This window comes from Mus caroli, chromosome 12, assembly GCF_900094665.2.
Source record: "Mus caroli chromosome 12, CAROLI_EIJ_v1.1, whole genome shotgun sequence".
Taxonomy (NCBI): domain Eukaryota; kingdom Metazoa; phylum Chordata; class Mammalia; order Rodentia; family Muridae; genus Mus; species Mus caroli.
The window spans coordinates 31,407,271-31,430,167 of NC_034581.1; the positions used below are offsets into that span (position 1 = coordinate 31,407,271).

The window sequence follows — 22,897 nt, forward strand, 5'->3', positions numbered from 1 at the left end:
GCCTGGATTACTAGCGAGATTTTTTTTTCCTCAAAAACAAACAGAAAAAGCATTCTCCTGTTTCCTATGTAACTGTTATTTAGCTTAACCAATTTACAATTAGATTTTAACATGACCTTTTTACATTCGAGACTTATAAACCTTTTGCTTTTAATTGTTTCTTGTATTTTTTGAGATTAATATAATTCTGCCATTTTCCTCTTTCTAAACCTTCTCATGTGCCCCACCTTGCTCTTCAAATCAGTGATCTCCTTTTTCTTTAACTGTCGTTACACACATATATACATACATATTCCTTAATATACAGTAGAGCCTGATCTGTCTGTACAGTGTTACGTGTAGGTGTTTTCAGGGCTGACCATTTATTTGGTATTGGTTGACCAGGTGGTGTGCTCTTCCCTGGAAAAGACTATTTCTCCCACTCTCAACTTTTCTGAGTTGCTGTAGTTCTTTGTGTAGGCTTGAGGACACATGGGCTTTCTCTACTCCACTTCAGTATGTGAAATGCAGAGTTCTGGATATTTGAAATTGTAAGTCTGCCATTAGTAACTGTCTTGCCATGGCTTCTGTGTGGTAGATTATATGCAGCAAACTGGAGGCCAAGCACATCTCTTCTTCTGGATGACAGTGGAAGGGTACCGGGTTACAGCCCAGCAACAGCTCGAGGTTCTCTCAGGTCGCCAGAGAGACGGCAAACAGCAGACCAACCAAACCAAAGGTCTTTTAAGAGCAGCAGCTGTTGGAATTTATGAGCAGTATTTATCTGAAAAGGTAAGGGTTCATTATGGCCACCATTTTCTATCTTTGGCAGTATCGTTCATAATAATTTGTGTGATACTTATTATACTGGGCATGATAGCTTCAGTCACCTTTCCTTGCTGAAACCTAAGGATAATCTTCCTGTGTATTTTTATTCTCATTGCTCTAGAGAAGAATCTAATGTTTATAAAAATCAAACAAGTATGTCCAAGTTCATGGAAATACTAATACTATGCCAAGACTGGTAGTCACTTTCGATTTAAGGACATGATGGATGGAAGTGAGGATACAGAGATAAGCCATGTGAAAGCAAGCAGAAGAGAGCTGCAGATGGACCTTAGCATACAGCTCCAGTCTCACTTGCACAGGCCTTCAGTTCAGTCCCAGTACCATATAAAAAGACAGACAAGATTTTGTATCTGCATTTGTAGCATAGGTTTTGAAATGAAAGTTCTAGTAACAGATTCGTCTTTCAGATTTAGTTTGTTCTCATAACACATTGGAACTGGGTGCAATGTTGGTTACTAAGACAAATTTCAGTTAATGGTAATCAATCAGAAGGGTTACCTGGTATCAAATAAGTGAGTCATATAATTCTTACATTCTTAACTATTAATTGCTTGACTGATTAAACTCCTGATGACAGTATAGCCTGTGTGCCACACTCTACCAGTATTTCTTAAGTAAGTCCTTATTAATCCTTAATGTGGGTCTTGAATAACCTTATGTAGAATTATCTCCATTTTCCCAATTGGGGAGTAAGGCCTAGTAAGAGGAAATTTGCTCAGTAAAAATCAAGAATTAAATCTGCCTGCAAGGGCTGGAGAGATGGCTTATGTAGGAGCGCTGGCTGATTTTTTTTTTTGGGAACCTAGATCTATCCACCGCACCCACAGGGTGGCCCACAACTGCCTGTAAGTCTATTCTCATGGGGTACAACACCCTCTTCTGAACTCTGAGCACTGGGAACACCTGTGATACAGAGAACAAAAGAATACTTAGACATTTAAAGTAAATAACTCTTAAAAAAAATCTTTGTCAGTTTCCTGCAAACTATTGAATGGACAAAACGCTATAGGTCTTTTAGCTTTCTTAAATATTAAAGTTTCATTTAGAAACCAGTGATTCTGAAGTGCTGGTTACATTAAATAATATGATTCGAGCTGGGCATGGTGGCGCACGCTTTTAATCCCAGCACTGAGGAGGCAGAGGCAGGCGGATTTCTGAGTTCAAGGCCAGCCTAGTCTACAAAGTGAGTTCCAGGACAGCCAGGGCTATACAGAGAAACCCTGTCTCAAAAAACCAATTAATTAATTAATTAATTAGTTAATTAAAAATTAATATGACTGTTATTAACTCCTATTAGTGCTTACTTATATTAGAAATTACAAAGAACATTTCTTCTCCTTAGGCATCTCCAAGAGTTATTGTTGATGACTATTTAGTAGCAAAATTAGCAGATACTTTGAATCATGAAGATCCAACTCCAGAAATCTTTGATGACATTCAAAGAAAGGTACTAATAGTTTCTTTCTTGAGAAAATATTTTTGTTTGCATGCAGGTTTTTTTGAAAAGTAGAATAGTTACTAAAATGATATTATGGAAGTAATAACTTAATTACAGAAATGTAGATGACTTTTTTATTTTCTTGAATGGCCAATGAGAAAAATCTTTATTTTGAGTTGCTTTGTTTGAATCTGAAGAGCCAGATAGTGAGTAGTCTTAGAAGTCAGTAGTTAGATATGTGTGTGTGTGTATATATATATATGTATATATATATATATGCCTCAAAATCTCATATTGATGTAAGTCTTCAAAATATGTATTTATTTCTTAGGAAATACTTTTCCTAGAGAATAAAACTGGTGTAATTTCACATAACTTATATTAAGGAAGGGCTCCTTAGTCATTGGAAGTTACAGAATATTAGATCATTAGTTGTACTATCTCGCTGTCGACACTTAAAGATGCATTGTAGAAAAAATCAGCTTTAGCAATACTTTAGTAAAAGCATTAATTAATGTGCATTAATTTTTGAATACCTAAATTATTTTAACAGGTATATGAACTGATGCTACGAGATGAAAGATTTTATCCTTCCTTTAGGCAGAATGCGCTCTATGTGCGAATGCTAGCTGAGCTTGACATGTTAAAAGATCCTAGTTTCAGAGGATCAGATGATGGGGATGGAGGTAAGGTAGAAAGTGCTTGTTTGTGTCTCAGTGTATATTCTGATTACCAAACGAATGACCTCTGAAACATGATGAAAGATGTATATTTTTACACCCTAAATATAAATGGTTATATATTTTAAAGTGAATAAATGAATGTCAAGAGTAAGAATGTTTTTTGAATATGCGTCAGTCAAAATATTTTTATGATGATTTCCCTTTTGCTACTAAGGAATTATATGCCAGGTAGAGTAATTGAGAATGATGACTGAGGAGAGAAGTAGTGCCCCGGCTGGAGAGCCTGGACAGGGTTCGAGCTGCTTCTCTTTAACTATGCTCACTTATACGCGAGGCTTTTACTGGAAGCCCCGGGGTCATTTACTTGTAGCTTTTATGGTTTTCAAATGATGGTTCTGAGAATGAAGTGGACTTGTGTGCCATGTGTTGCTGAAATGTCAAGTCAGAGGGCATTTAGACAAACCCTCATTGCACTCAGCACCCGTGTGCAGCAGCTTATTTGCTGCAAGCCTCATTTTTGTCAATTGTCAATCTGGAGTGATGTTCCATCACCATACCATCAAAATTCTCTCATGAGAGTTATGTGAAAATTATGTTAAAATGTCTTATGAGTTAAAGCACAACCATATAGTTATGTAAGTGGAAAATAATGTACTCTGGTGGCACAAGAGGCTTTCATACACAAACTCCTAAATCCAGTGGTCATTTTACTGTGATTTAATTCAGAGATTGTTCTAAAGACCAATTAGCTCTCTGATTTTGGACTTTCTAATATGTTCTAAATAAGTAATCAATGTAAAGATAAAGGAAGTTGGAAATTTAGATGAACTAATTACTACTGTAAGAAAGTCTTTTGAGTATGACCATTTACTTATCCATAAGCTTTTTGGACAAGATCATTTGAAAACAGATATACAGTTGCACTCAACCCTTTAATTATAATTGTGTAGTTAAGGAAGTAGATTATTTTTGAGTGTAGTTTGTTTTTCAGGGTGGGGTAGAGGAAAGCTGTACAGCTTACTGTCTGTCTTGTTGCTGCTGGAAAATGTTAGATGTTTTATGAAGTTTGCAAAAGCATCTGGCAGCTCACCGTGCTATAGTAACTATTGTAAAGCATCCGTCTGTAGTGATTTCACCCATTTGGAATGCTTGTTGTTGTTAACTTTGAAGTAGATTCGTGTGTAATCTAGAATAGAACAAGATGAATTGAGTCATGGTCAAGTGACCTAAGTGCTATGTGATTTAAGATTCTGATAGTACCTGTATATTCTATGTGAATACAGCTGGCTTCTTACTGGTTCAGTTCACTTTTCTAGCCTTTCAGTCCAAACCTTTTACTTTAATACATAAATTAGGTTAAGATCTTTTGAATTAGCTTTATTCTAAAGTATATACACTTCTCTCATGTATCCTTTATTGAGTGACTTCACATTAAATCGCTGATCGTAGTTTGTAATTATACTGTGTGTGTGTATGTGTGTGTTTGTGAGACACACATATTAAGATCAGAGCACTCCTTGCCAGATCAGTTCTCTCCTTTCAATTTGTAGCCATCACTCTTAATCCACTAAGGCATCTAGTTGTCCACATTTTAGGATAATGTTTTATTAACTGGTAGATTTGTATACATTCTACACATAGAAAATATTCAGTTGTGAAAGCCAAATCATAGTAGAGGAATAGTATGATATGGAATGATTTTCAATGCCTGTCAGCTTTATTGTTTTTTACATTTAGATTCTAGGCCACAGGTCTAGCGTCACAAGTTGTCTTCTTCCTGTTTAGTTCTCTTTATTCTACTACTTATTTTTGAAACTTTACTTTGCTGGCAAGGCTTAAGGGGTTGCCAGACCACAGATTAGGTAGGAAACATTTTATTCCATAAGAAGGACTTATTTACTTTAAGAATTCTCTGTTTATAAACCAAAGATGAAATTCCTAGATGAAATTTTCTGTACTTTTTTTTGTTGTCAGAGGCTTGGGGAACTAAGCAGTGTTCCTTGTTATTTAGAATAACATGTTATTTAGAACAGAAGGCTGTATCAGCTACTCCTTTCAGAATTATAAGTGATTCAGTCTTTTTGAAGATTCATTTAAGAACGTTAAATTTATAAATGAGTTAAGATCTGGAAGAGGTACATTAACTTTATATATATGAATAGTGTTTTAGCATAGTGTTTTCTTTTGTTTTTAAACTAAATTGAAAGTTTAATTTGCTTAGATATATAATAAAGCCCAAGGGGGAAAGAAGAGCAGATTACTGCATGTTAATAATCTTTATTTGATTACTTTGCTAATGTTTATTTTTATTCTAACAGTTAAATTCTCTTCCAAGGCTTAAAATTGTTTGTTTGTTTGTTTGTTTTGTTTTTGTTTTTAAAGTCACCTTACAAAGCAGTGAGTCTCATGGCACCTTGTACTTGTTTTCCTCCTCTTCTATTACTGACTCTGTCTCTGTCTCTGTCTCTTTGCAAACACCCATCTTCAGGTCCAGCTTCTTTCCTAACATTCATTAAACCAAACCAAACAAAACAAAACTTTTCTCATCATTATTGCTTAATTAAATGACATTTCATACAAATAATTTTAGCATCTAGACTTCAGCATTTTTATGTCAAATCCATGAGGAAACAATGGACTATTAAATACTTTAAAAACCAGTGTATTTGTATCTCACACTGAAGACTGATACTATTTATATCATTTCTTAGTCTCTGCAGTTACCTAATGGGCTTCACCTCTGAGTTCTTGCCATGTGTTTGCATTGCATTAAACAATATCATGTGGTACAGGAGAAGAAGTGTAAAAATGATTACTAATTGTTACCTAGTACGTGAATGTGAGTTTGTTTGTTTGCACATGTCAGGTGCATGCATATTTTTATTCATATGCCTAATTGGCTTGGAGATTTAAGAGGTTAGATACTTATAAGTGGAAAAGAGTTTTCTTTTGTTGCTCTGGTTGGATATGACCAGTGTTACTGATGTTTAAACATTAAACAACAGCTTTATACATATTTGTCAGATTTTGTTTTTGCTTCTATATATTAAGTTGTAGTTTTCTTTTATAGAATCTTTTAATGGGTCTCCTACAGGAAGCATAAATTTGGTAAGTACTACTTATGGCTATTTTAATTAGTAAAGTAACTTGAAAATAATGTGACAGGTTTTTGATATATGTGGATAAATGATATTGGAAGCTTTTATTTACTCCTTAGAATGAAAAGACATTGGTGTAGCTTTTAAAGAATACAAACTTTATAAGGGATATGTGACTTTGAATTTTCATTTTTAAGAAATGTGATTAGGTCACACCTGCATCCTGCAGATACATTGTATAAAGGAATTGATTTCTTTACCCCAGCACTTTGGAGACAGAGGCAGGACCTCTCTATGGTCTGAAGGCCAGCCTGATATACATAGTGAGCTTCCTGCCAGTTAAGACTAGACAGTGAGACCATATCTTTAAAAGAAAAAAAAAGCAATTAAATTTCATAATTTCAAATACTATATTTATATAGTTATTATCTTTTAAACTTTAAATTCCTTCTCTTACTTTCAAAAGTTATATTAAGTTGTTAGGATAGCTTTCAACTTAGGTACTGTGGTGTTGTTATTCAGAGACACCATGGTCAAGTTAACTCTTAGAAGAAAGCATTTGAGGGCTTGGTTCTAGGTAGCTTCGTAGCCTTAGTCCATTATCATTATGGAGGGCAATTGGGGCATCAGACAGGCAGACGTGGTGCTGGAGAAGTAGCTTAGAGCTACAACTTGATCTTCAGACAAAGAGACTGCTGTGGGCTTTGGAAACTCAAGAGCCTACCCCAGAGACACACTTCCTCTAGTAAGGCCACACCTCCTGTTCCTTCCCAAACAGTGTACCAACTGAGAACTAAACATGCAAACATATACCCCTGGGGGACATTCTCATTCAAACTATATCTGTATTGAAGTGTGCATCAAAACAATTTGGTCATTACAAAAATATTTGTGTTCAGAATTTTATAGCAATAATACCTCATTATTTAGATTAAGAATTAAGAATGATAAGTTTTTAGCCTATAAATTCCACTGGTGATATTTGATGTTATGCTCAATAATGAACACATTATTTCTCCTATATATCTTCTCTTGTCATTGGATAACTTATCCTAAAATACTCTTAGGAAGAAATGTATATACATACACACATATATGTACACATATGCATACATATACATATATACATGTATATGTGTGTATATAAAGCATAATATTTCAATATTATAAATATTCCAGCTTTGTAAATATTTGAATATTCCTATTTATAGTGTTTATACAAATATCTAAACTATAAAATATGATTTTTGCCCCATTTCTGAAGTAGGAGCTTTTACAAGAGAGATCCAGAAATCTCTAGATCAAATATCATATTGGAAGTCAGTGACTTGAAGTATATGAAACTGTTATTAAAGCCATTTTATCTTGAGAACTTTGGTTTTATTAGTTGTCAGTAAATACTTGTTTTAGTTTTTTTGTGGAATGTATTTGTTGTATAAAATAACTACGTGTGGAAAGGATGACTGCATTTAGCTCATTTACATCACATTCACTAATGACTTTCAGTATTGTCTTAGGGGTCTGAGGTAAGCTAATGGGAAATGTGCATCTAAAGTAGATCATATGTATGTGCTAAGCTTCCCAAATGCCAGGAGCACAGGATGTAGCCTCCTTACCTAGCTCCCTCAGTGTAAATGAAGAGCATCATGGTAAAAGGTGGGGTGGAAGAACATGTACTATAGAAGGTATGTGAGGCGATAGGAATGGTGGATGTGTGGTTTACAATTCTCAATACTTTCCCTGTGATATTTTGTTACCCAATTTTTTCTTTCAGTCTTTAGATGACCTTTCAAGTGTGACTTCTGATGATTCTGTACAACTTCATGCCTACATTTCAGACACTGGTAAGAGACTTTGTAGAAACCACTACTTTTAAATATAGGTTGTTGTAATATCCCTGTTATTTTTACATTCATTATTGCATTCAGTTTGTTTTATGGTTATATTTTCAATTTTTTTTCCTTGAGGCACATTCTTCATTGAGTACTGTAGTGTTTGGCTGCCTGTATATTTGGATATTTTTCTTTTCTAAGGTTGCCCCTGTATCATTTGAAAATACTTCTAAAAGCCAGTCCTTTCCTCTTTGTGCTTGAATGTTGCTGATAATCCATTTCCTAATTCCCATCTCTCTCTCTCTCTCTTTTTTTTTTTATGAAGATCTCTGATCTGTGTTTGCTTTCATGCACTCAAGAGTTGGCATACATACAAAGGCAGTCGGAACTGGACACATTCCTCACAAAGTCTCACCTATACTTTAATGGATTGAGTAACCTAGTACTCTGCACTAGGCAAAGATACATAGATAGGTAGGTAGGCAGACAGGCAGGCAGGCAGACAGACAGACAGATAGATCATTAAAAATAAATACATAAAATAAAATCCTTATCATGATCATCAATTTAATAATGTTAACAAGTATTAGAAATTACAGTTTTCTTCCTTGTCCTCTCACTGTTCCCAGATTGTGAAGTGTTTTTGCTATTCCTACATGCTGAATTATACAGCTACATGCATCAATTAAATTTCACTTAGTTTACATTTTAGATAGTGAAAAGAGATTTTGATATGAAATACTCTGCATTTTTAAAATTGGCTTTGTTTTCTTGTGATTCTCAGTGGTACTAGAGATGCATTTTATACTTTAATGTCTGCTAGACTTTTGGACTGTTATCTGTTGGTTATTTCTTCACCTTTTTAAAAAAAAAATTTTATTAGATATTTTCTACTTTTACATTTCAAATGCTATCCTGAAAGTTCCCTATACCCTCCCCCTGCCCTGCTTGCTCCCCTACATACACACTCCCACTTCTTGGTCCTGGTGTTCCAATGTACTGGGGCATATAAAGTTTGCAAGACCAAGGGGTCTCTCTTCCCAATGATGGCCTACTAGGCCATCTTCTGCTACATATGCAGCTAGAGACATGAGCTCTGGGGGTACTGGTTAGTTCATATTGTTGTTCCACCTACAGGGTTGCAGACCCCTTCAGCTCCTTGGGTACTTTCTCTAGCTCCTCCATTAGAGACCCTGTGTTCCACCCTATAGATGACTGTGAGCATCCACTTCTGTATTACCCAGGCACTGGCATAGCCTCACTCGAGACAGCTATATCAGGATCCTTTCAGCATATGCAATAGTGTCTGGGTTTGATGGCTGATTATGGGATGGATCCCCAGGTGGGGTAGTCTCTGGATGGTCCATCCTTTCGTCTTAGGTCCAACTTTGTCTCTGTAACTCCTTCCATGGGGTATTTTGTTCCCTATTCTAAGGAGGAATGAAGTATCCACATGTTGGTCTTCCTTCTTCTTGGTTTTCTTGTGTATTGCAAATTGTATCTTGGGTATTCTAAGTTTCTGGGCTAATATCTACTTATCAGTGAGTGCATATCAAGTGACTTCTTTTGTGATTGGGTTACCTCACTCAGGATGATATCCTCCAGATACATCCATTTGCCCAAAAATTTCATAAAATCAATGTTTTTAATAGCTGAGTAGTACTCCATTGTGTAAATGTACCACATTTTCTGTATCCATTCCTCTGTTGAAGGACATCTGGGTTCTTTCCAGCTTCTGGCTATTATAAATAAGGCTGCTATGAACATAGTGGAGCATGTGTCCTTCTTACCGGTTGGGACATCTTCTGGATGTATGCCCAGGAGAGTTATTGTGGGATCCTCCGGTAGTACTATGTCCAATTTTCTGAGGAACTGCCAGACTGATTTCCAGAGTGGTTGTATAAGCTTGCAATCCCACCAACAATGGAGAAGTGTCCCTCTTTCTCCACATCCTTGGCAGCATCTGCTGTCACCTGAATTTTTGATCTTAGCCATTCTGATTGGTGTGAGGTGGAATCTCAGGGTTGTTTTGATTTGCATTTCCCTGATGATTAAGGATGCTGAACATTTTTTCAAGCGCTTCTCAGCCATTCGGTATTCCTCAGGTGAGAATTCTTTGTTTAGCTCTGTACCCCATTTTTTTAATGGGGTTATTTGATTTTCTGGAGTTCAGCTTCTTGAGCTCTTTGTATATATTGGATATTAGTCCCTTATCAGATTTAGGATTGGTAAAAATCCTTTTCCAATCTGTTAGTGGCCTTTTTGTTTTATTGACAGTGTCTTTTGCCTTACAGAAGCTTTGAAATTTTATGAGGTCCCATGTTTTCGATTCTTGATCTTCCAGCACAAGCCATTGCTGTTCTGTTCAGGAATTTTTCCCCTGTGCCCATATCTTCGAGGCTTTCCCCCACTTTCTCCTCTATAAATTTCAGTGTCTGTAGTTTTATGTGGAGTTCTTTGATCCAATTAGACTTGAGGTTTGTACAAGGAGATAAGAATGGATCAATTCGCATTCTTCTACATGATAACTGCCAGTTGTGCCAGCTCCATTTGTTGAAAATGCTGTCTTTTATCCACTGGATGGTTTTAGCTCCCTTGGAAACAACACCCTTCATAATAGTCAGAAAAAATATAAAATACCTTGGTGTGACTCTAACTAAGGAAATGAAAGATCTGTATGACAAGAACTTCAAGTTTCTGAAGAAAGAAATTGAAGAAGATTTCAGAAGATGGAAAGATCTCCCATGCTCATGGATTGGCAGGATTAATATAGTAAAAATGGCCATCCTGCCGAAAGCAATTTACAGATTCAATGCAATCCTCATCAAAATTCCAACTCAATTCTTCACTGAGTTAGGGCAATTTGCAAACTCATCTGGAATAACAAAAAACCTAGGATAGCAAAAACTTCTCAATGATATAAAAACCTCTGGAGGAATCTCCATGCCTGACCTTAAGCTGTACTACAGGGCAATTGTGATAAAAAACTGCATGGTACTGGTACAGTGACAGACTGGTAGATCAATGGAATAGAATTGAAGACCCAGAAATGAACCCACACACCTATGGTTTTTTCACCTTTTAAATGTAGTGAGTATACCTATTAGTCTCCTTTTAGTCTCATTTTGAGAGCACATTGTCAAAGTAGAGGTATTGTTTCTTTCCTCTTTAATTTTTGACATAATTGATTCCTTTTTCCGTCCATAAATTTTTAAACATTTGAAAAAATTTCCATGTTTGTTGGTGGCTTTTTTAAGAATATCTATTCAGATATTAATCTTTATTTCTTAGGAATATTAAATTTTATATCTAGAGGAAGACATTCATGTTCATGTCTCTGGTGTTAATATTTCTCCTTTCAGGCTGTTCTGATTTTCTAGTTGTTTTATTTAGTTGTTTATTTTTCAACAATATACTGTTCTTTAAAGGCGTGAAAGCATAAGGCAAAATGTTTTTAATAAATTGTCTTTTCTTTCATTCAAACACAGAAATTCTGGGGAAGCAACATTATATAGAGTAGTTAAGAACACAGTTGCCAGGGCTCAAATTGCTTACTCTGCAGCTTCAGTTAGATGAACTTCTCTGAGGTTTCTACTGGAATTTCTTCCTTGTCAAGAGCAACCTGGATAAAAATGCCTATCTTGTGGGATACCTATAAGTCTGTCTAGTTACACTGGCAATTGCTTACGTGGGACAGGCATCATATATGGGTGCTTATTAAAAATTTTCCCAACTGGACACTGATTCATGATCTCATGTCCTTAAAATTTCTGTTATTAAAGATGAAAACTACAGTCCAGTGCCTTGCTGGTCCAAGGTTGGTCTTCTTTCATCAAGAAAAATTTCATCCTTAAAAAATATTGACTAGCTACATGTGATTAGCATGATGAAGATTTAAATTGGTGAAAGTACCCAAGGAGCTAAAGGGATCTGCAACCCTATAGGTGGAACAACATTATGAACTAACCAGTACCCCTGGCGCTCGTGTCTCTAGCTGCATATGTATCAGAAGATGGCCTAGTCAGCCATCATTGGAAAGAGAGGCTACTTGGTATTGCAAACTTTATATGCCTCAGTACAGGGTAACGCCAGGGCCAAGAAGTGGGAGTGGGGGCGGGGAGGATATGGGGGACTTTTAGGGTAGCATTGGAAATGTAAATGAAGAAAATACCTAATTAAAAAATTCTTTACATAGCCATGTGTATATGGCTTCTGTGAGTAACATTAGCCTTATTAAAACGAAATATTCCAGTTCTGTCTCCATCTTCTTAACATTTATAATACACAGTAGCTTCTTGTCTTCCTTTAAAATCAAGTCAATTGTTATCTGCATTTGAAAACATTAACTTGTTTTTTCTTCCTGTTGTACACGTACCTGGGTAGGCTCTGCTCCCTAACAATTTGTGACAGATCCTGATGATTCTTTTAGTCCTTTAATACATATTCTCTATTCCTTGGTATTCTCCTTGTTTTTTTTTAAAGATCTATTTATTTATTATATGTAAGTACACTGTAACTGTCCTCAGACACCCCATAAGAGGGTGTCAGATCTCAATCCAGATGGTTGTAAGCCACCATGTGGGACTTGAACTCAGGACCTTCAGAAGAGCCGTCAGTGCTCTTAACCACTGAGCCATCTCTCCAGCCCCCTCCTTGTTCTTATTAATTAGTAGTTATGATGATCTACTTAATTGGCTTCTACATTACCTTTTCCAAACATGTCTTGATCAAAATTGATAAAGTCATTTCTTTATTGATCTGTCAATAGTGTTTAGAAAATCTAGATTCTTAACTTGATTTAAAAAAATGTATCTGTGATTCTGTTTGAGTCTGTATGAAAAAGTTGACAGTAAAGTGTTAGCAGTGTATAGAGCTAAAATGTATGTGTAGAATATGATGACCAGAGTATTTTTATTACTAATATTATCATCAGTATAATTATCATTGGCCAAACAAAAATATTGAATATATATACATATGTGTATAATATATACACACACACACACACACACACACACACACACACACATATATATATATATATATATACACACACACATATATATATGTGGAAGGAAAGCAAATTTTAAGTAGGAAGTACAAATTTTACAAAAGTTACTGTGAATAGTTAGAATGAGTTCTGTGTATTTGTTATTTGATAATATAGGTATCTATTTTTCATTTTATTGAAATAATTTACTAAGAAGGTATATAGAAATTGCTTTGCTGGGTGATTGGAAGACAGAAAAGCATTTAGCTCTAAACCCTCTTTTATTTTTGTATTCACAATTACAGATCATTGCAATTTATCCTTATATCAATCATTTTTAGACTTTTGGCTAATATGATAGTGTAAGCTGCCGCAATGCCACCCACATATGGCAGTGTTATAAAATAGCTGAAGCAGTATCCAGGCACTGTAGGTCATGAGGAAGAACAAGTTCTGGGAAGTGAAGGAGCAGTGAAGCCTAGAGACGATAGAAACATGAACAGGATAGAAACATCTTGGCTTTGATGGCATTTTCATGCCCTCGGGTTTAGAAAAAGCAGAGCTGTGTTCTTTACTTATAACTTAGTATCATAAAGGACAGGTTGGCATGAAGCAAGAACCAGGAACCTTTTTAGATTTAGATGTAAAGACTGAGGACCGTGAGGACCACAGTAGGGAACCGTATCCAATATCCACAGAAAGGCGAAGCCTGAGTGTAACCTGAGTTTACTGTCTCTAGTTATCATGTGCTTGCTTCATGGTCTCAATCCAGACACGTAATACAATTTCTCTTCACATAGCAACAATGCTATGTTCTTTTATATAAAGTTATAGAGTATTATATGTGACCTATGCATATCCTCCCATATACTCTGAATCATCTCTCGAATAGTTCTATAACCCAGTGCAGTAAAATGCTGTATAAACAATTGGTGATTAGGGAATATATATTGACTAGAGAATAAAAGAAAGAAAAAAGTTTGTACATATTAGTACAAGCACATTTAAAACTATTTTTGATGCTCAGTTGGGTGATTTCGAAGAGCTGAGTATGTGAAAATAGCATACAGCGGTAACAGCAGTCCTGATGTGTCCTTTCATAAGTACAGAACACTCAGATGGCCAAGGTGGAAAGTGAATTTGAGAAAGCAGCTCCAGGAAGAAATAAGAGTCACAGTAAGGGAAAGTTGTGTTTTTCATAAATCAGAAATGACAATCTCAATAGTTTTAAATATGTGGAAAATTATTTAGAAGAATAAATTCTAAGACAAATACAAAAAGAACCAATAAATATGTAAAATAAAAAATACAGTGATTGAAATGAGTGGCCTATTTAAGACCTTGATGGGAAAACACCATGATGTCTGCCACACATGGCAGTAGGACAAAGTGGCTGAAGGACTTAGTATATAGGTGCCATCGGCTTGGAGGAAATATGATGGCTTAGTTGGTAAAGAATTTAGATCCCCACCATCCATGTACAGTTCCAACACTGTAGCCTGCCCCTGAGAACCTAGTAGAGGTTGGGCAGGTAGAGGCAGGGTGGCCCTGAGGCTTGCTGGTTAACTAGTCTAGTCAGTTCTGTGCACAACTCCAAGTTCTGTTGAGAGACTGATATATATCTATTGTGTTATTCTACATGCACACACACACATACTCACATGCCTGCTCATCTATATGCACACACACTTGATAGATAGGAAAAGGACGCAGCAAGGTTTTGGACACCTAGAGCAGTGGCTCTCAACCTGTGGGTCACAGTGCCCACAGGAGTCGCATAGCAGGTATTTTGCATGTCAGATATTTACATAATGGTTCATAACAGTACCAGAATTACAGTTATGAAGAATGAACTGGAAAACATATTTAGAATTCAGAGTTCTTTTCTTTATCTAAGAGTAGCAAGATCAGAAACAGAACAGATTTTGCTTTTTAAAGGCTTGTATGGTATTGGAAACACTTTTTTCATTTTTATTTTTTCTCCTGCTGTTGCTAATTTCCCAACATAACATACAGCTGAGAACAGGATTACCAGAGGATAAGCTTTACCCTGAGCTGTTTTGTTGTTGTTTCGTGAACAGGTTTTCGTTAGATTTAAAGGTATGGTAAAAGCTTACTGTTTGATTTCTGGGGTTCCTGGGGTATGAAATTTAGGAGACTATACTATTTCATTCTGAAGAGTACTGTGCAACATCCTTGATAGTGAATAAAATCTCTTGGAAAGTGAATTCAATGCAGACACCAATTCTTGGAGTCATCATAAAACTTTGAGGATATTTTATGTTGTAGTCATCATTTATAATACCATAAGCATGAGTGCACAGAGGATAGGAATCTGTTTTACCCTTTGCTGCCGTTCTTTTGTCTCAGTCTGTCATTTCAAAATCTTCATTTCATGTTGTCTTTTTTTTTGTTTGTTTGTTTTTGTTCTTCATCTCCCTCCTTTTTGTGTCTTGTTCCTCTTCATTTTGTTTGAAATGACTAGTATATGCTGACTATGACCCATATGCTGTGGCAGGCGTTTGTAATGATCATGGCAAGACATATGCACTATATGCCATCACTGTACACCGGCGCAACCTAAACACTGAGGAGATGTGGAAAACCTATCGGCGTTATAGTGACTTCCATGACTTCCACATGAGAATCACTGAGCAGGTAATGGGGTTTCTAAAGCTTGTGGCCAAGCCTGTGGCCTTTACACTGTTTCTTGGTTCAGCTTTGAGCCTACATTTCTCTAAGGATGTTCGTATTATATAAAGATATTGATCATTTCTGTACTTGGCTTTATTGGGGGCATGATTTTGAGCAGTGAACCACTAAATGAGATGTGGAAACTTGAACCAATCTAATTCATTGTGGAGTAACAACAAAGCACCAATGGTAATTCCAATGGGAAAGTTAAATGAATGTATATTTCTGATCTGTGAGGAAAGGAAGGTGGGTGGAAGGGGGATGAGAGAGAGCCTCTGCTTGAGAGGAGTTGCTCTGCACAGGGAAGGAGACTGTTCTATCTCATTTGAACACAGCCGTGGGCTTCGCAGGCATAAGTCAAAGCTTTTGTTGTTGTGAATGGTGCTTCCCTTCAACATTGTTGCTAAACCTGGATCCCTTGCTTAAGTTATTTTGAACCGCAGTCTACAATGAACCTGACATTAATCAAATACTGTTTTAAATTCTTACTAAATTTAATCTTGTTTTATAAAAGTAAGTATAAAGATTTTTAAAGTTGAATGAAAAGAAATTGTTCCTATTTTTGATAAGAACTTTTTTCTTCTCCTTATCTTAGAAGAAAACAATAGCAGATGATATAGAAAAGATAATCTGTGGAGCTTATTTTTACTCTTGAAAGTCTTGATTCAAAATTTAGTTGTATAAGTAGTGTCAAGTCACTAAAAAAGATAACATGATTAGATTTCAAATAACATATACTGTAGAAATCAGAAAATATTCTTTTCACTTACTATATTCAGAAAAATATGGTTGGTACCATGATAATCTCATTAAAATAAATATTCTGCAGACAGAGATAGACTAATAGCCTTAAAATGATTAAAAACAAGAGGTGTTTATGCATTTAAATGGCCTGAACTGCCCAATCATTTATTGGAGAATTTTTTATTAAGTTTTTCCTGTGTGTCTGATGCTTCTCAGTTCTAGGAAAATAACAGTGTACCAGACAGGCAGACTCTACATGCATTTGTGTGGACACTGCATATTTCTGTTTCCCCTTTTAAAGTCTGTATAAGTGCACAAACACACTGATGCCAATGATGATATTAAATATTCATTATTCAAATGAATAAAAATGTTATGTGTTTGAGTATTAACACATTTTAGAATTTTTTTAAAAGATTTATTTATTTATTTTATGTATATGAGTACTGTAGCTGCCTTCAGACACACCAGAAGAAGGCATTGGATCCCATTACAGGTGGTTGTAAGCCACCATGTGGTTGCTGAGAATTGAACTCAGGACCTCTGGAGGATCACTCAGTGCTCTTAATCACTGAGCCATCTCTCTAGCCCCCATTTTGAATTTTTTAACATAATTTTAAACCTACATCATCAAATTTAGCAGTTTATTAAGAATCTAAACTTGATACAATTCCAAAAGCTGAAAGTATTAAGATAAGGTGTTAAAAGGTTTGGCTTCTCCTACGGCTCCTCAGTTGTTTCAGACTAGAAAATGACCTCTTGCCTGTATGTGTGCATTCCTGGTGTGTACTGTAAGTACAGCACAGAGTCAGCTGGCCTTGGAGTAATTTAATTATTTCTTTAGAGGCCCTGTCTTAAGTTATGTACTGTATAAGGTAAGGTCTTCCACATGTGAATTTGGATAAATGCAGTTCAGACCCCTGTTCTTTGGTAAGAAAGGATATGCTATGTTATGCACTCTGAAAACATGAGTGAGTAATTTAGAGTCAAATGCATAAGTAATATTTTAGTCAATTGTGTATCTTTGGAAACAACATAGGTTATTGACTTTCACAAGGTGTAATTTTCTTCAAGCTTTCATAGATGCAACAGAAACTATTTTGCATACTGTATTCAATGAAGACTATTTCTTCTGACTTTATTTATAGCTAAATTTCTGAGTTATCATTACTACTCAATACTTTCAATGTATTGCCCCTATTTGCTTTTTGTCTTGATAATGATTGAAGCAAAATTATTATTTTACACATATGTTGCGTAATGAATTTGTTCACATTTTCACTCTAAACAATTAGATTTTTTCATTGCATTTAATTGTCAGAATCTTACAGTTTGGGATGGAAATGATTCTGAGTCTCATATATTCTCTCCCTCTCTCTTCATCTTCCTCTCTCTTAATGTTTGCAGCAGGAATTGGTCTTAATGTATTTTAAACAAAGGATTTAAAAAAAAACAGCTTTGCTTGTCTCAGTGTATGTAATATGGAAAGAGGGAAGAGACTGCCTAAAGTTTCAGGTGCTGGCTGTTGGCCAGGCCTTGCCTTACGCCATCCTAGCAATAGACATAGCAACAGCTTGTGCTTGAGAGGGTGTAGTAGATTACTATCATGGTTGCACCTCATATTAAGTCTGCAAAACCAAGACTGCTATATTGCTCTGTATTTTTACATTACAAAGAAAACAATAGCATGACAGTGACTCTTGGGTCTTTTTCACAGTGTCACTTATGAGTTTACTTTTCATATGATGAGGAAAGGTTATTAATATTTAATATAAGTATATGCAAAGTTGTAATACAGATCCTGTCTATAATTAGTAGTTTGTCTTTCTGCTTTTTAAGGATATATATTACAGTGATTATTTTATAGTCACTAATATTAAAATTGTCTCTTAGATTTTAACAAGCCATAATATCATAACTTTGATTCAAATTTTACTTTCTTAATACTCTATTCATGAGTCAAATGGCTAGGAAAAGTATTGCTGCTTTACTATTAAATTTTGATCTGAAAATTAGAACTGCAAAATGAAACTTGATATGGCAGAGTGTCCATTTTCATCAGTTATCCACTTTTATTCTCCATTGCCAATTTTTTACGATAAAAAAGGGTGACTGTATTTTGGGTTTTGTGGACAATGTGATTGTGATGTTTTGTTTAATATAAGAAATATAGCCCCAAATTATCTGAAGATTCTTTGACATGTAGAGAAATTGTTACGTGGAGATTATTTCTTTTAAAAAAAGAAGTATTGAATGTCTTTTCTCTTCTAGTTTGAAAATCTGTCAAGCATATTGAAGCTTCCTGGTAAAAAGACGTTTAACAATATGGATAGAGATTTTTTAGAAAAGAGGAAAAAGGATTTAAATGCCTACTTGCAGGTAAGGTGGTTATAGTATTGCCTGTAGATTTCATTTGTTACAGCACATGAGTAGACTAGATGTCTTTATTGAGGTATGTTTGGTGCAGCATGTGTGTGACATGCCTGTGACACTGTACCCCACATCCAGCCTTGTTAGCAGTGAGAACAACACAACCGAATAGTTTGGCTGGCTGTAATTGTGGACGAATAACTAATTTTAGTAGTATCAAATATGATATGTAGTCTTTTAAGTAGTTCATTGTTTCTGTATTTAATGTTAGACATTTTTTTAAGCACTAAAGACTTTTGCTTATTTGTGTTTAGATGAGTATGTATAATAGTGTTTCAGATTATTATAACTAGATATATAGTATGATGTACCCAGAAGTTAAATGCTTATAATTTAATACACGATAGCTTTTTAGGTTACCACAGAACGTAGTTCATTTTTGTTCTCAGAATAGTTCCTGAGAGAAATAGAGCTGAAGATATATCCTGGGCTCATCATCTTAGTCATAAAATTTCCTCACAGGAAATAACATATTTTACAAGTTACATATTGTGTAGGCTGGTCAAATGCCTAGAGATACATTTTACACCTGAATACCCAAAGCTCAGGTAGAGTAATGAACCTTGTCAGTTCATCCTAGTTAGTGTTCCATTATCTAGCTTCCTGTTTTCTACGAAAGGAGTCAGTAGACTGCAGCAGGAAGCCACCTGTTGAGACCACGGATTTATATCTCTAGCTGGTAGTTGGGTTTTTTGTTTGTTCGTATGTTTTTGTTTTATTTTTCACAAGCAGCAGATTTAAAGTTATAATAATTATAATTTGCTGCTGTGCATTGAGAGGCCAGGAGGGGAAGGAAGAACAGCTGGCTGTCACTTCATTCTTTCCCAGCGGGAAAGTGCAGTGCATAAATGCTGCATTGATAAAACTTGTTAAACACTTTACTTCAAAATACTCAGTTTTAGTTTTGTTAAGATCCCTAACAGTTTTGTACACTGATAAAATGACTTTTCCCAGTTGTGGTACTATAAGTTTAAGGGTGACTGACTCTCTTATACTTTCAGCTCCTGGACTCAGTATGTCACCACGTTTGCCTTAGAAGCAACTAAGCTAGATTATTAAGATTATTGAGTTTATTTGCATTCATAAAAGGAATATGTTTTGGATTTTTTTATAACACTTGAAAGTTTCTATTCATATATATTATAAAATCCTATTTTCATTACTCTTAAACTTTAGCAGTATTATAATAAACAGCAGTTTCTAATGTGGATAAGCTGTAGAGCCAGATATTTTATAAAGTGGAATTAACATCAATGCTATTTTACCATCTTAAGATCTCTTCTTTTCCCTATTAGTTACTCTTGACTCCTGAAATGATGAAGGCATCCCCAGCACTGGCTCACTGTGTCTATGATTTCCTTGAGAACAAAGCCTACAGTAAAGGGAAGGGCGATTTTGCTCGAAAGGTTAGCATATTATTGAATTTCCTTTTAAGATCTTTCTTGCTTTTTTTTAATAAAGGAAAATATAGACATATATATTTTAAAATGATTTGTTAAGTATGTCTTGTCATGTTGGCTTAGTCAGTATGCTGTTGCTTGATGTATCTGTTAATACCAAATATGCAAATGAAAGATCACTGACCAAATCATCATGACCACATTAATTCATGCAAGCAGTTAATTAAAGCATCATTTTTAAAATTTGTGTACATTGGACTACTTCTCTCTAAAAGTGGAGTTCAGGAGATCAAAATGGATGTGAAGAAGACAAGGTTTTTATTGCTGAGCGGTAGAGGGTTTCCAAATGGAGGATTTGGCAGGCAAATTTGTCAGGGTTACAGGAGCAGAATAAGCATAACAAGTTAGCTATAAGGAAGGACCTCCTGAAACAAAGATACTCTTATAGGGAGTTATAACAACAGGCAGTCATAAAGACCTCTGGAAACAAAGATACAGTTGCAAGATGGTTGTAACAAGCTTTTGAAACAAAGACATGGCTGTCATTGGAAGAGCAGTATAAACCATTTGTAGTTAAGGTTCCAGCAAGGCAATATAGCCCAATCCTTGGGAAACAGATGTAATCACAAGCAAGAATGAATCTAGTTTATTTTTTGTATGAGTTGGCTTTTAAGCCAAATATGGGGACAGGCTGATTCATCATATCTTATATACAAGCTTACATTATGATCTAGTGGCGCTTGACAGAAAGAAAACAAAGAAACAGATTTCTAAAGTTAAGAAAAGTTTGCCTGAAGTAGGTTACAAGCTTTTTATTATTTTAAGTAGTCAGTGTATTTTACTGGGAGGAAATGTGTTTCAGTTGAATTAAACACAAGAAAAATGTTAAATAGGATGTGTTCTGAAAGTATTTTTACCTCTTGGGTGAAGTGCTTGTTATTTAAACTATCTTAGTTAATTTAAAATATGGTTCCAGGCCTGCACTTTGAGTTAAGTACCGTGGTATCAACAGAAGAGACTGCCCCACCCGGAGATCCATCCCATAATCAGCCACCAAACCCAGACACTATTGCATATGTCAGCAAGATTTTACTGAAAGGACCCTGATATAGCTGTCTCGAGTGAGGCTATGCCAGTGCCTGGCAGATACAGAAGTGGATGCTCACAGTCAGCTATTGGATGGATCACAGGGCCCCCCATGGAGGAGCTAGAAAAAGTACCCAAGGAGCTGAAGGGGTCTGCAACCCTATAGGTGGAACAACAATATGAACTAACCAGTTCCCCCAGAGCTCGTGTCTCTAGCTGCATATGTAGCAGAAGATGGCCTAGTAGGCCATCATTGGGAAGAGAGGCCCTTGGTCTTGCAGACTTTATATGCCCCAGTCCAGGGGAACGACAGGGCCAAGAAGTGGGAGTGGGTAGGTAGGGGAGCAGGGTGGGGGAGGGTATAGGGAACTTTCGGGATAGCATTTGAAATGTAAATAAAGAAAATATCTAATTAAAAATAAAGAAGCCTTATAAACAGTTCTCAAAGTCCTGCTTCCTTCTTTGCTAGGGACCATCAGTGTATTTTTCATTTTGTTACTTTAGTTTTCTCAAGAAGTCAAGATTTTTCTCTTTTAAGCCACTGCATAAACCAAGTAAGATATTATTCTGTGTTTAAGCGTATCACACACATAACTAATTAATCTTTGCTGGTAATAATAAGAGCAAAAGCAAAATTTAGGGTAGTGTGCAGCAATCCTTTGCAACTTTTTAGAAGTCATAGATGATTTTAAAATAAAAACTAAAAAGCTTCAACCACACTTCTCCCCATCTTACCACTAAAAAAACAAAAAACAAAAAACCCAAAAACAAAAATAAAATGAAAACAAAAGGTTTGGGAATTGATGCAAAATAATCAACAATACTTAGGAGTTATAAATAGGAGTTTGTATGATTAGAATGTTAAATTTCAACATCTTAATGGATGCTAACATTTTTAAGTTGAATGTTTTAAAAATAAATTCTTATATATAGACTTTAAAATAGTAATGTGTGTATGTATCTATACATATGTGTATATGCACACACACACACATACATGTGCATATGTTCATGCTTTATTTCCTTTGTAATTGTATTCAGGATGCAATCTTCTATGTCAATAGAGATGTGTTCCAGTTTTCTATCATGAAGATATTTGCCTTATTTTCTGTTTTGTGATTATATTAATTTTAACTATAGAATTGATAACAGTTTTTATTAAATATGCCCCATCATTTTAAATAATCAGCAGGAACACTTGTAGGTTAGTTGCATATCATATTCTAAGTTACTAATACAGTCTGAAAACCCCTCTAAGTAATCATTGGATTAAATAATCTGCAAGCATTTTATGAGAGGCTTTTCTCAGCTTGACAAATGCCTTAGAAACCATTGATTTTTGTCAGTTTCTCTTCTTAAAAATCTGTAGAACAGTTAATTCATAGATGGAATAAGTGATAAGCATCCTTTCTCTGCTTGATGTAACTTTTAATTTAAGGTTATGTTGTGGTTTGAAGTCATTCTTAGTCATAGTTAGAAGTGTTAAGTTAAAATTCGATTGGAATGTTGTGTTACTTAGAACGTGGAACTGAGGAGAGCTGGCAACTTATATAGACAGCCCCTGTATAAATTATGCTGAGGGTGTACTTGTGCTATCTCTCTGGGATTTCGTCCTGTGCCTCATAGTTTTAAAGTTTGTTTCTTTCCTGTTTGTTTTCAGAACCCTTTTAGGTC

General features: G+C 35.4%; 1 protein-coding gene across 3 annotated transcripts in view; it reads left to right on the plus strand.

The window, feature by feature from the left end:
* Snx13 (sorting nexin 13) overlaps positions 1-22,897 on the plus strand; it is a 95,924-nt gene that overhangs the window by 55,732 nt on the left and 17,295 nt on the right. For 2 of the 3 annotated variants that reach the window (XM_021178790.2, XM_021178791.2), the window contains exons 13-20: positions 578-771; positions 2,171-2,275; positions 2,820-2,952; positions 6,020-6,057; positions 7,822-7,891; positions 15,388-15,527; positions 18,579-18,686; positions 20,033-20,143. In XM_021178790.2, the coding sequence (XP_021034449.1) occupies positions 578-771; positions 2,171-2,275; positions 2,820-2,952; positions 6,020-6,057; positions 7,822-7,891; positions 15,388-15,527; positions 18,579-18,686; positions 20,033-20,143 (899 nt within the window). Of the gene's footprint in view, positions 1-577; positions 772-2,170; positions 2,276-2,819; positions 2,953-6,019; positions 6,058-7,821; positions 7,892-15,354; positions 15,528-18,578; positions 18,687-20,032; positions 20,144-22,897 lie in introns of all 3 variants that reach the window. The other variant, XM_021178789.2, reaches the window with a different exon arrangement.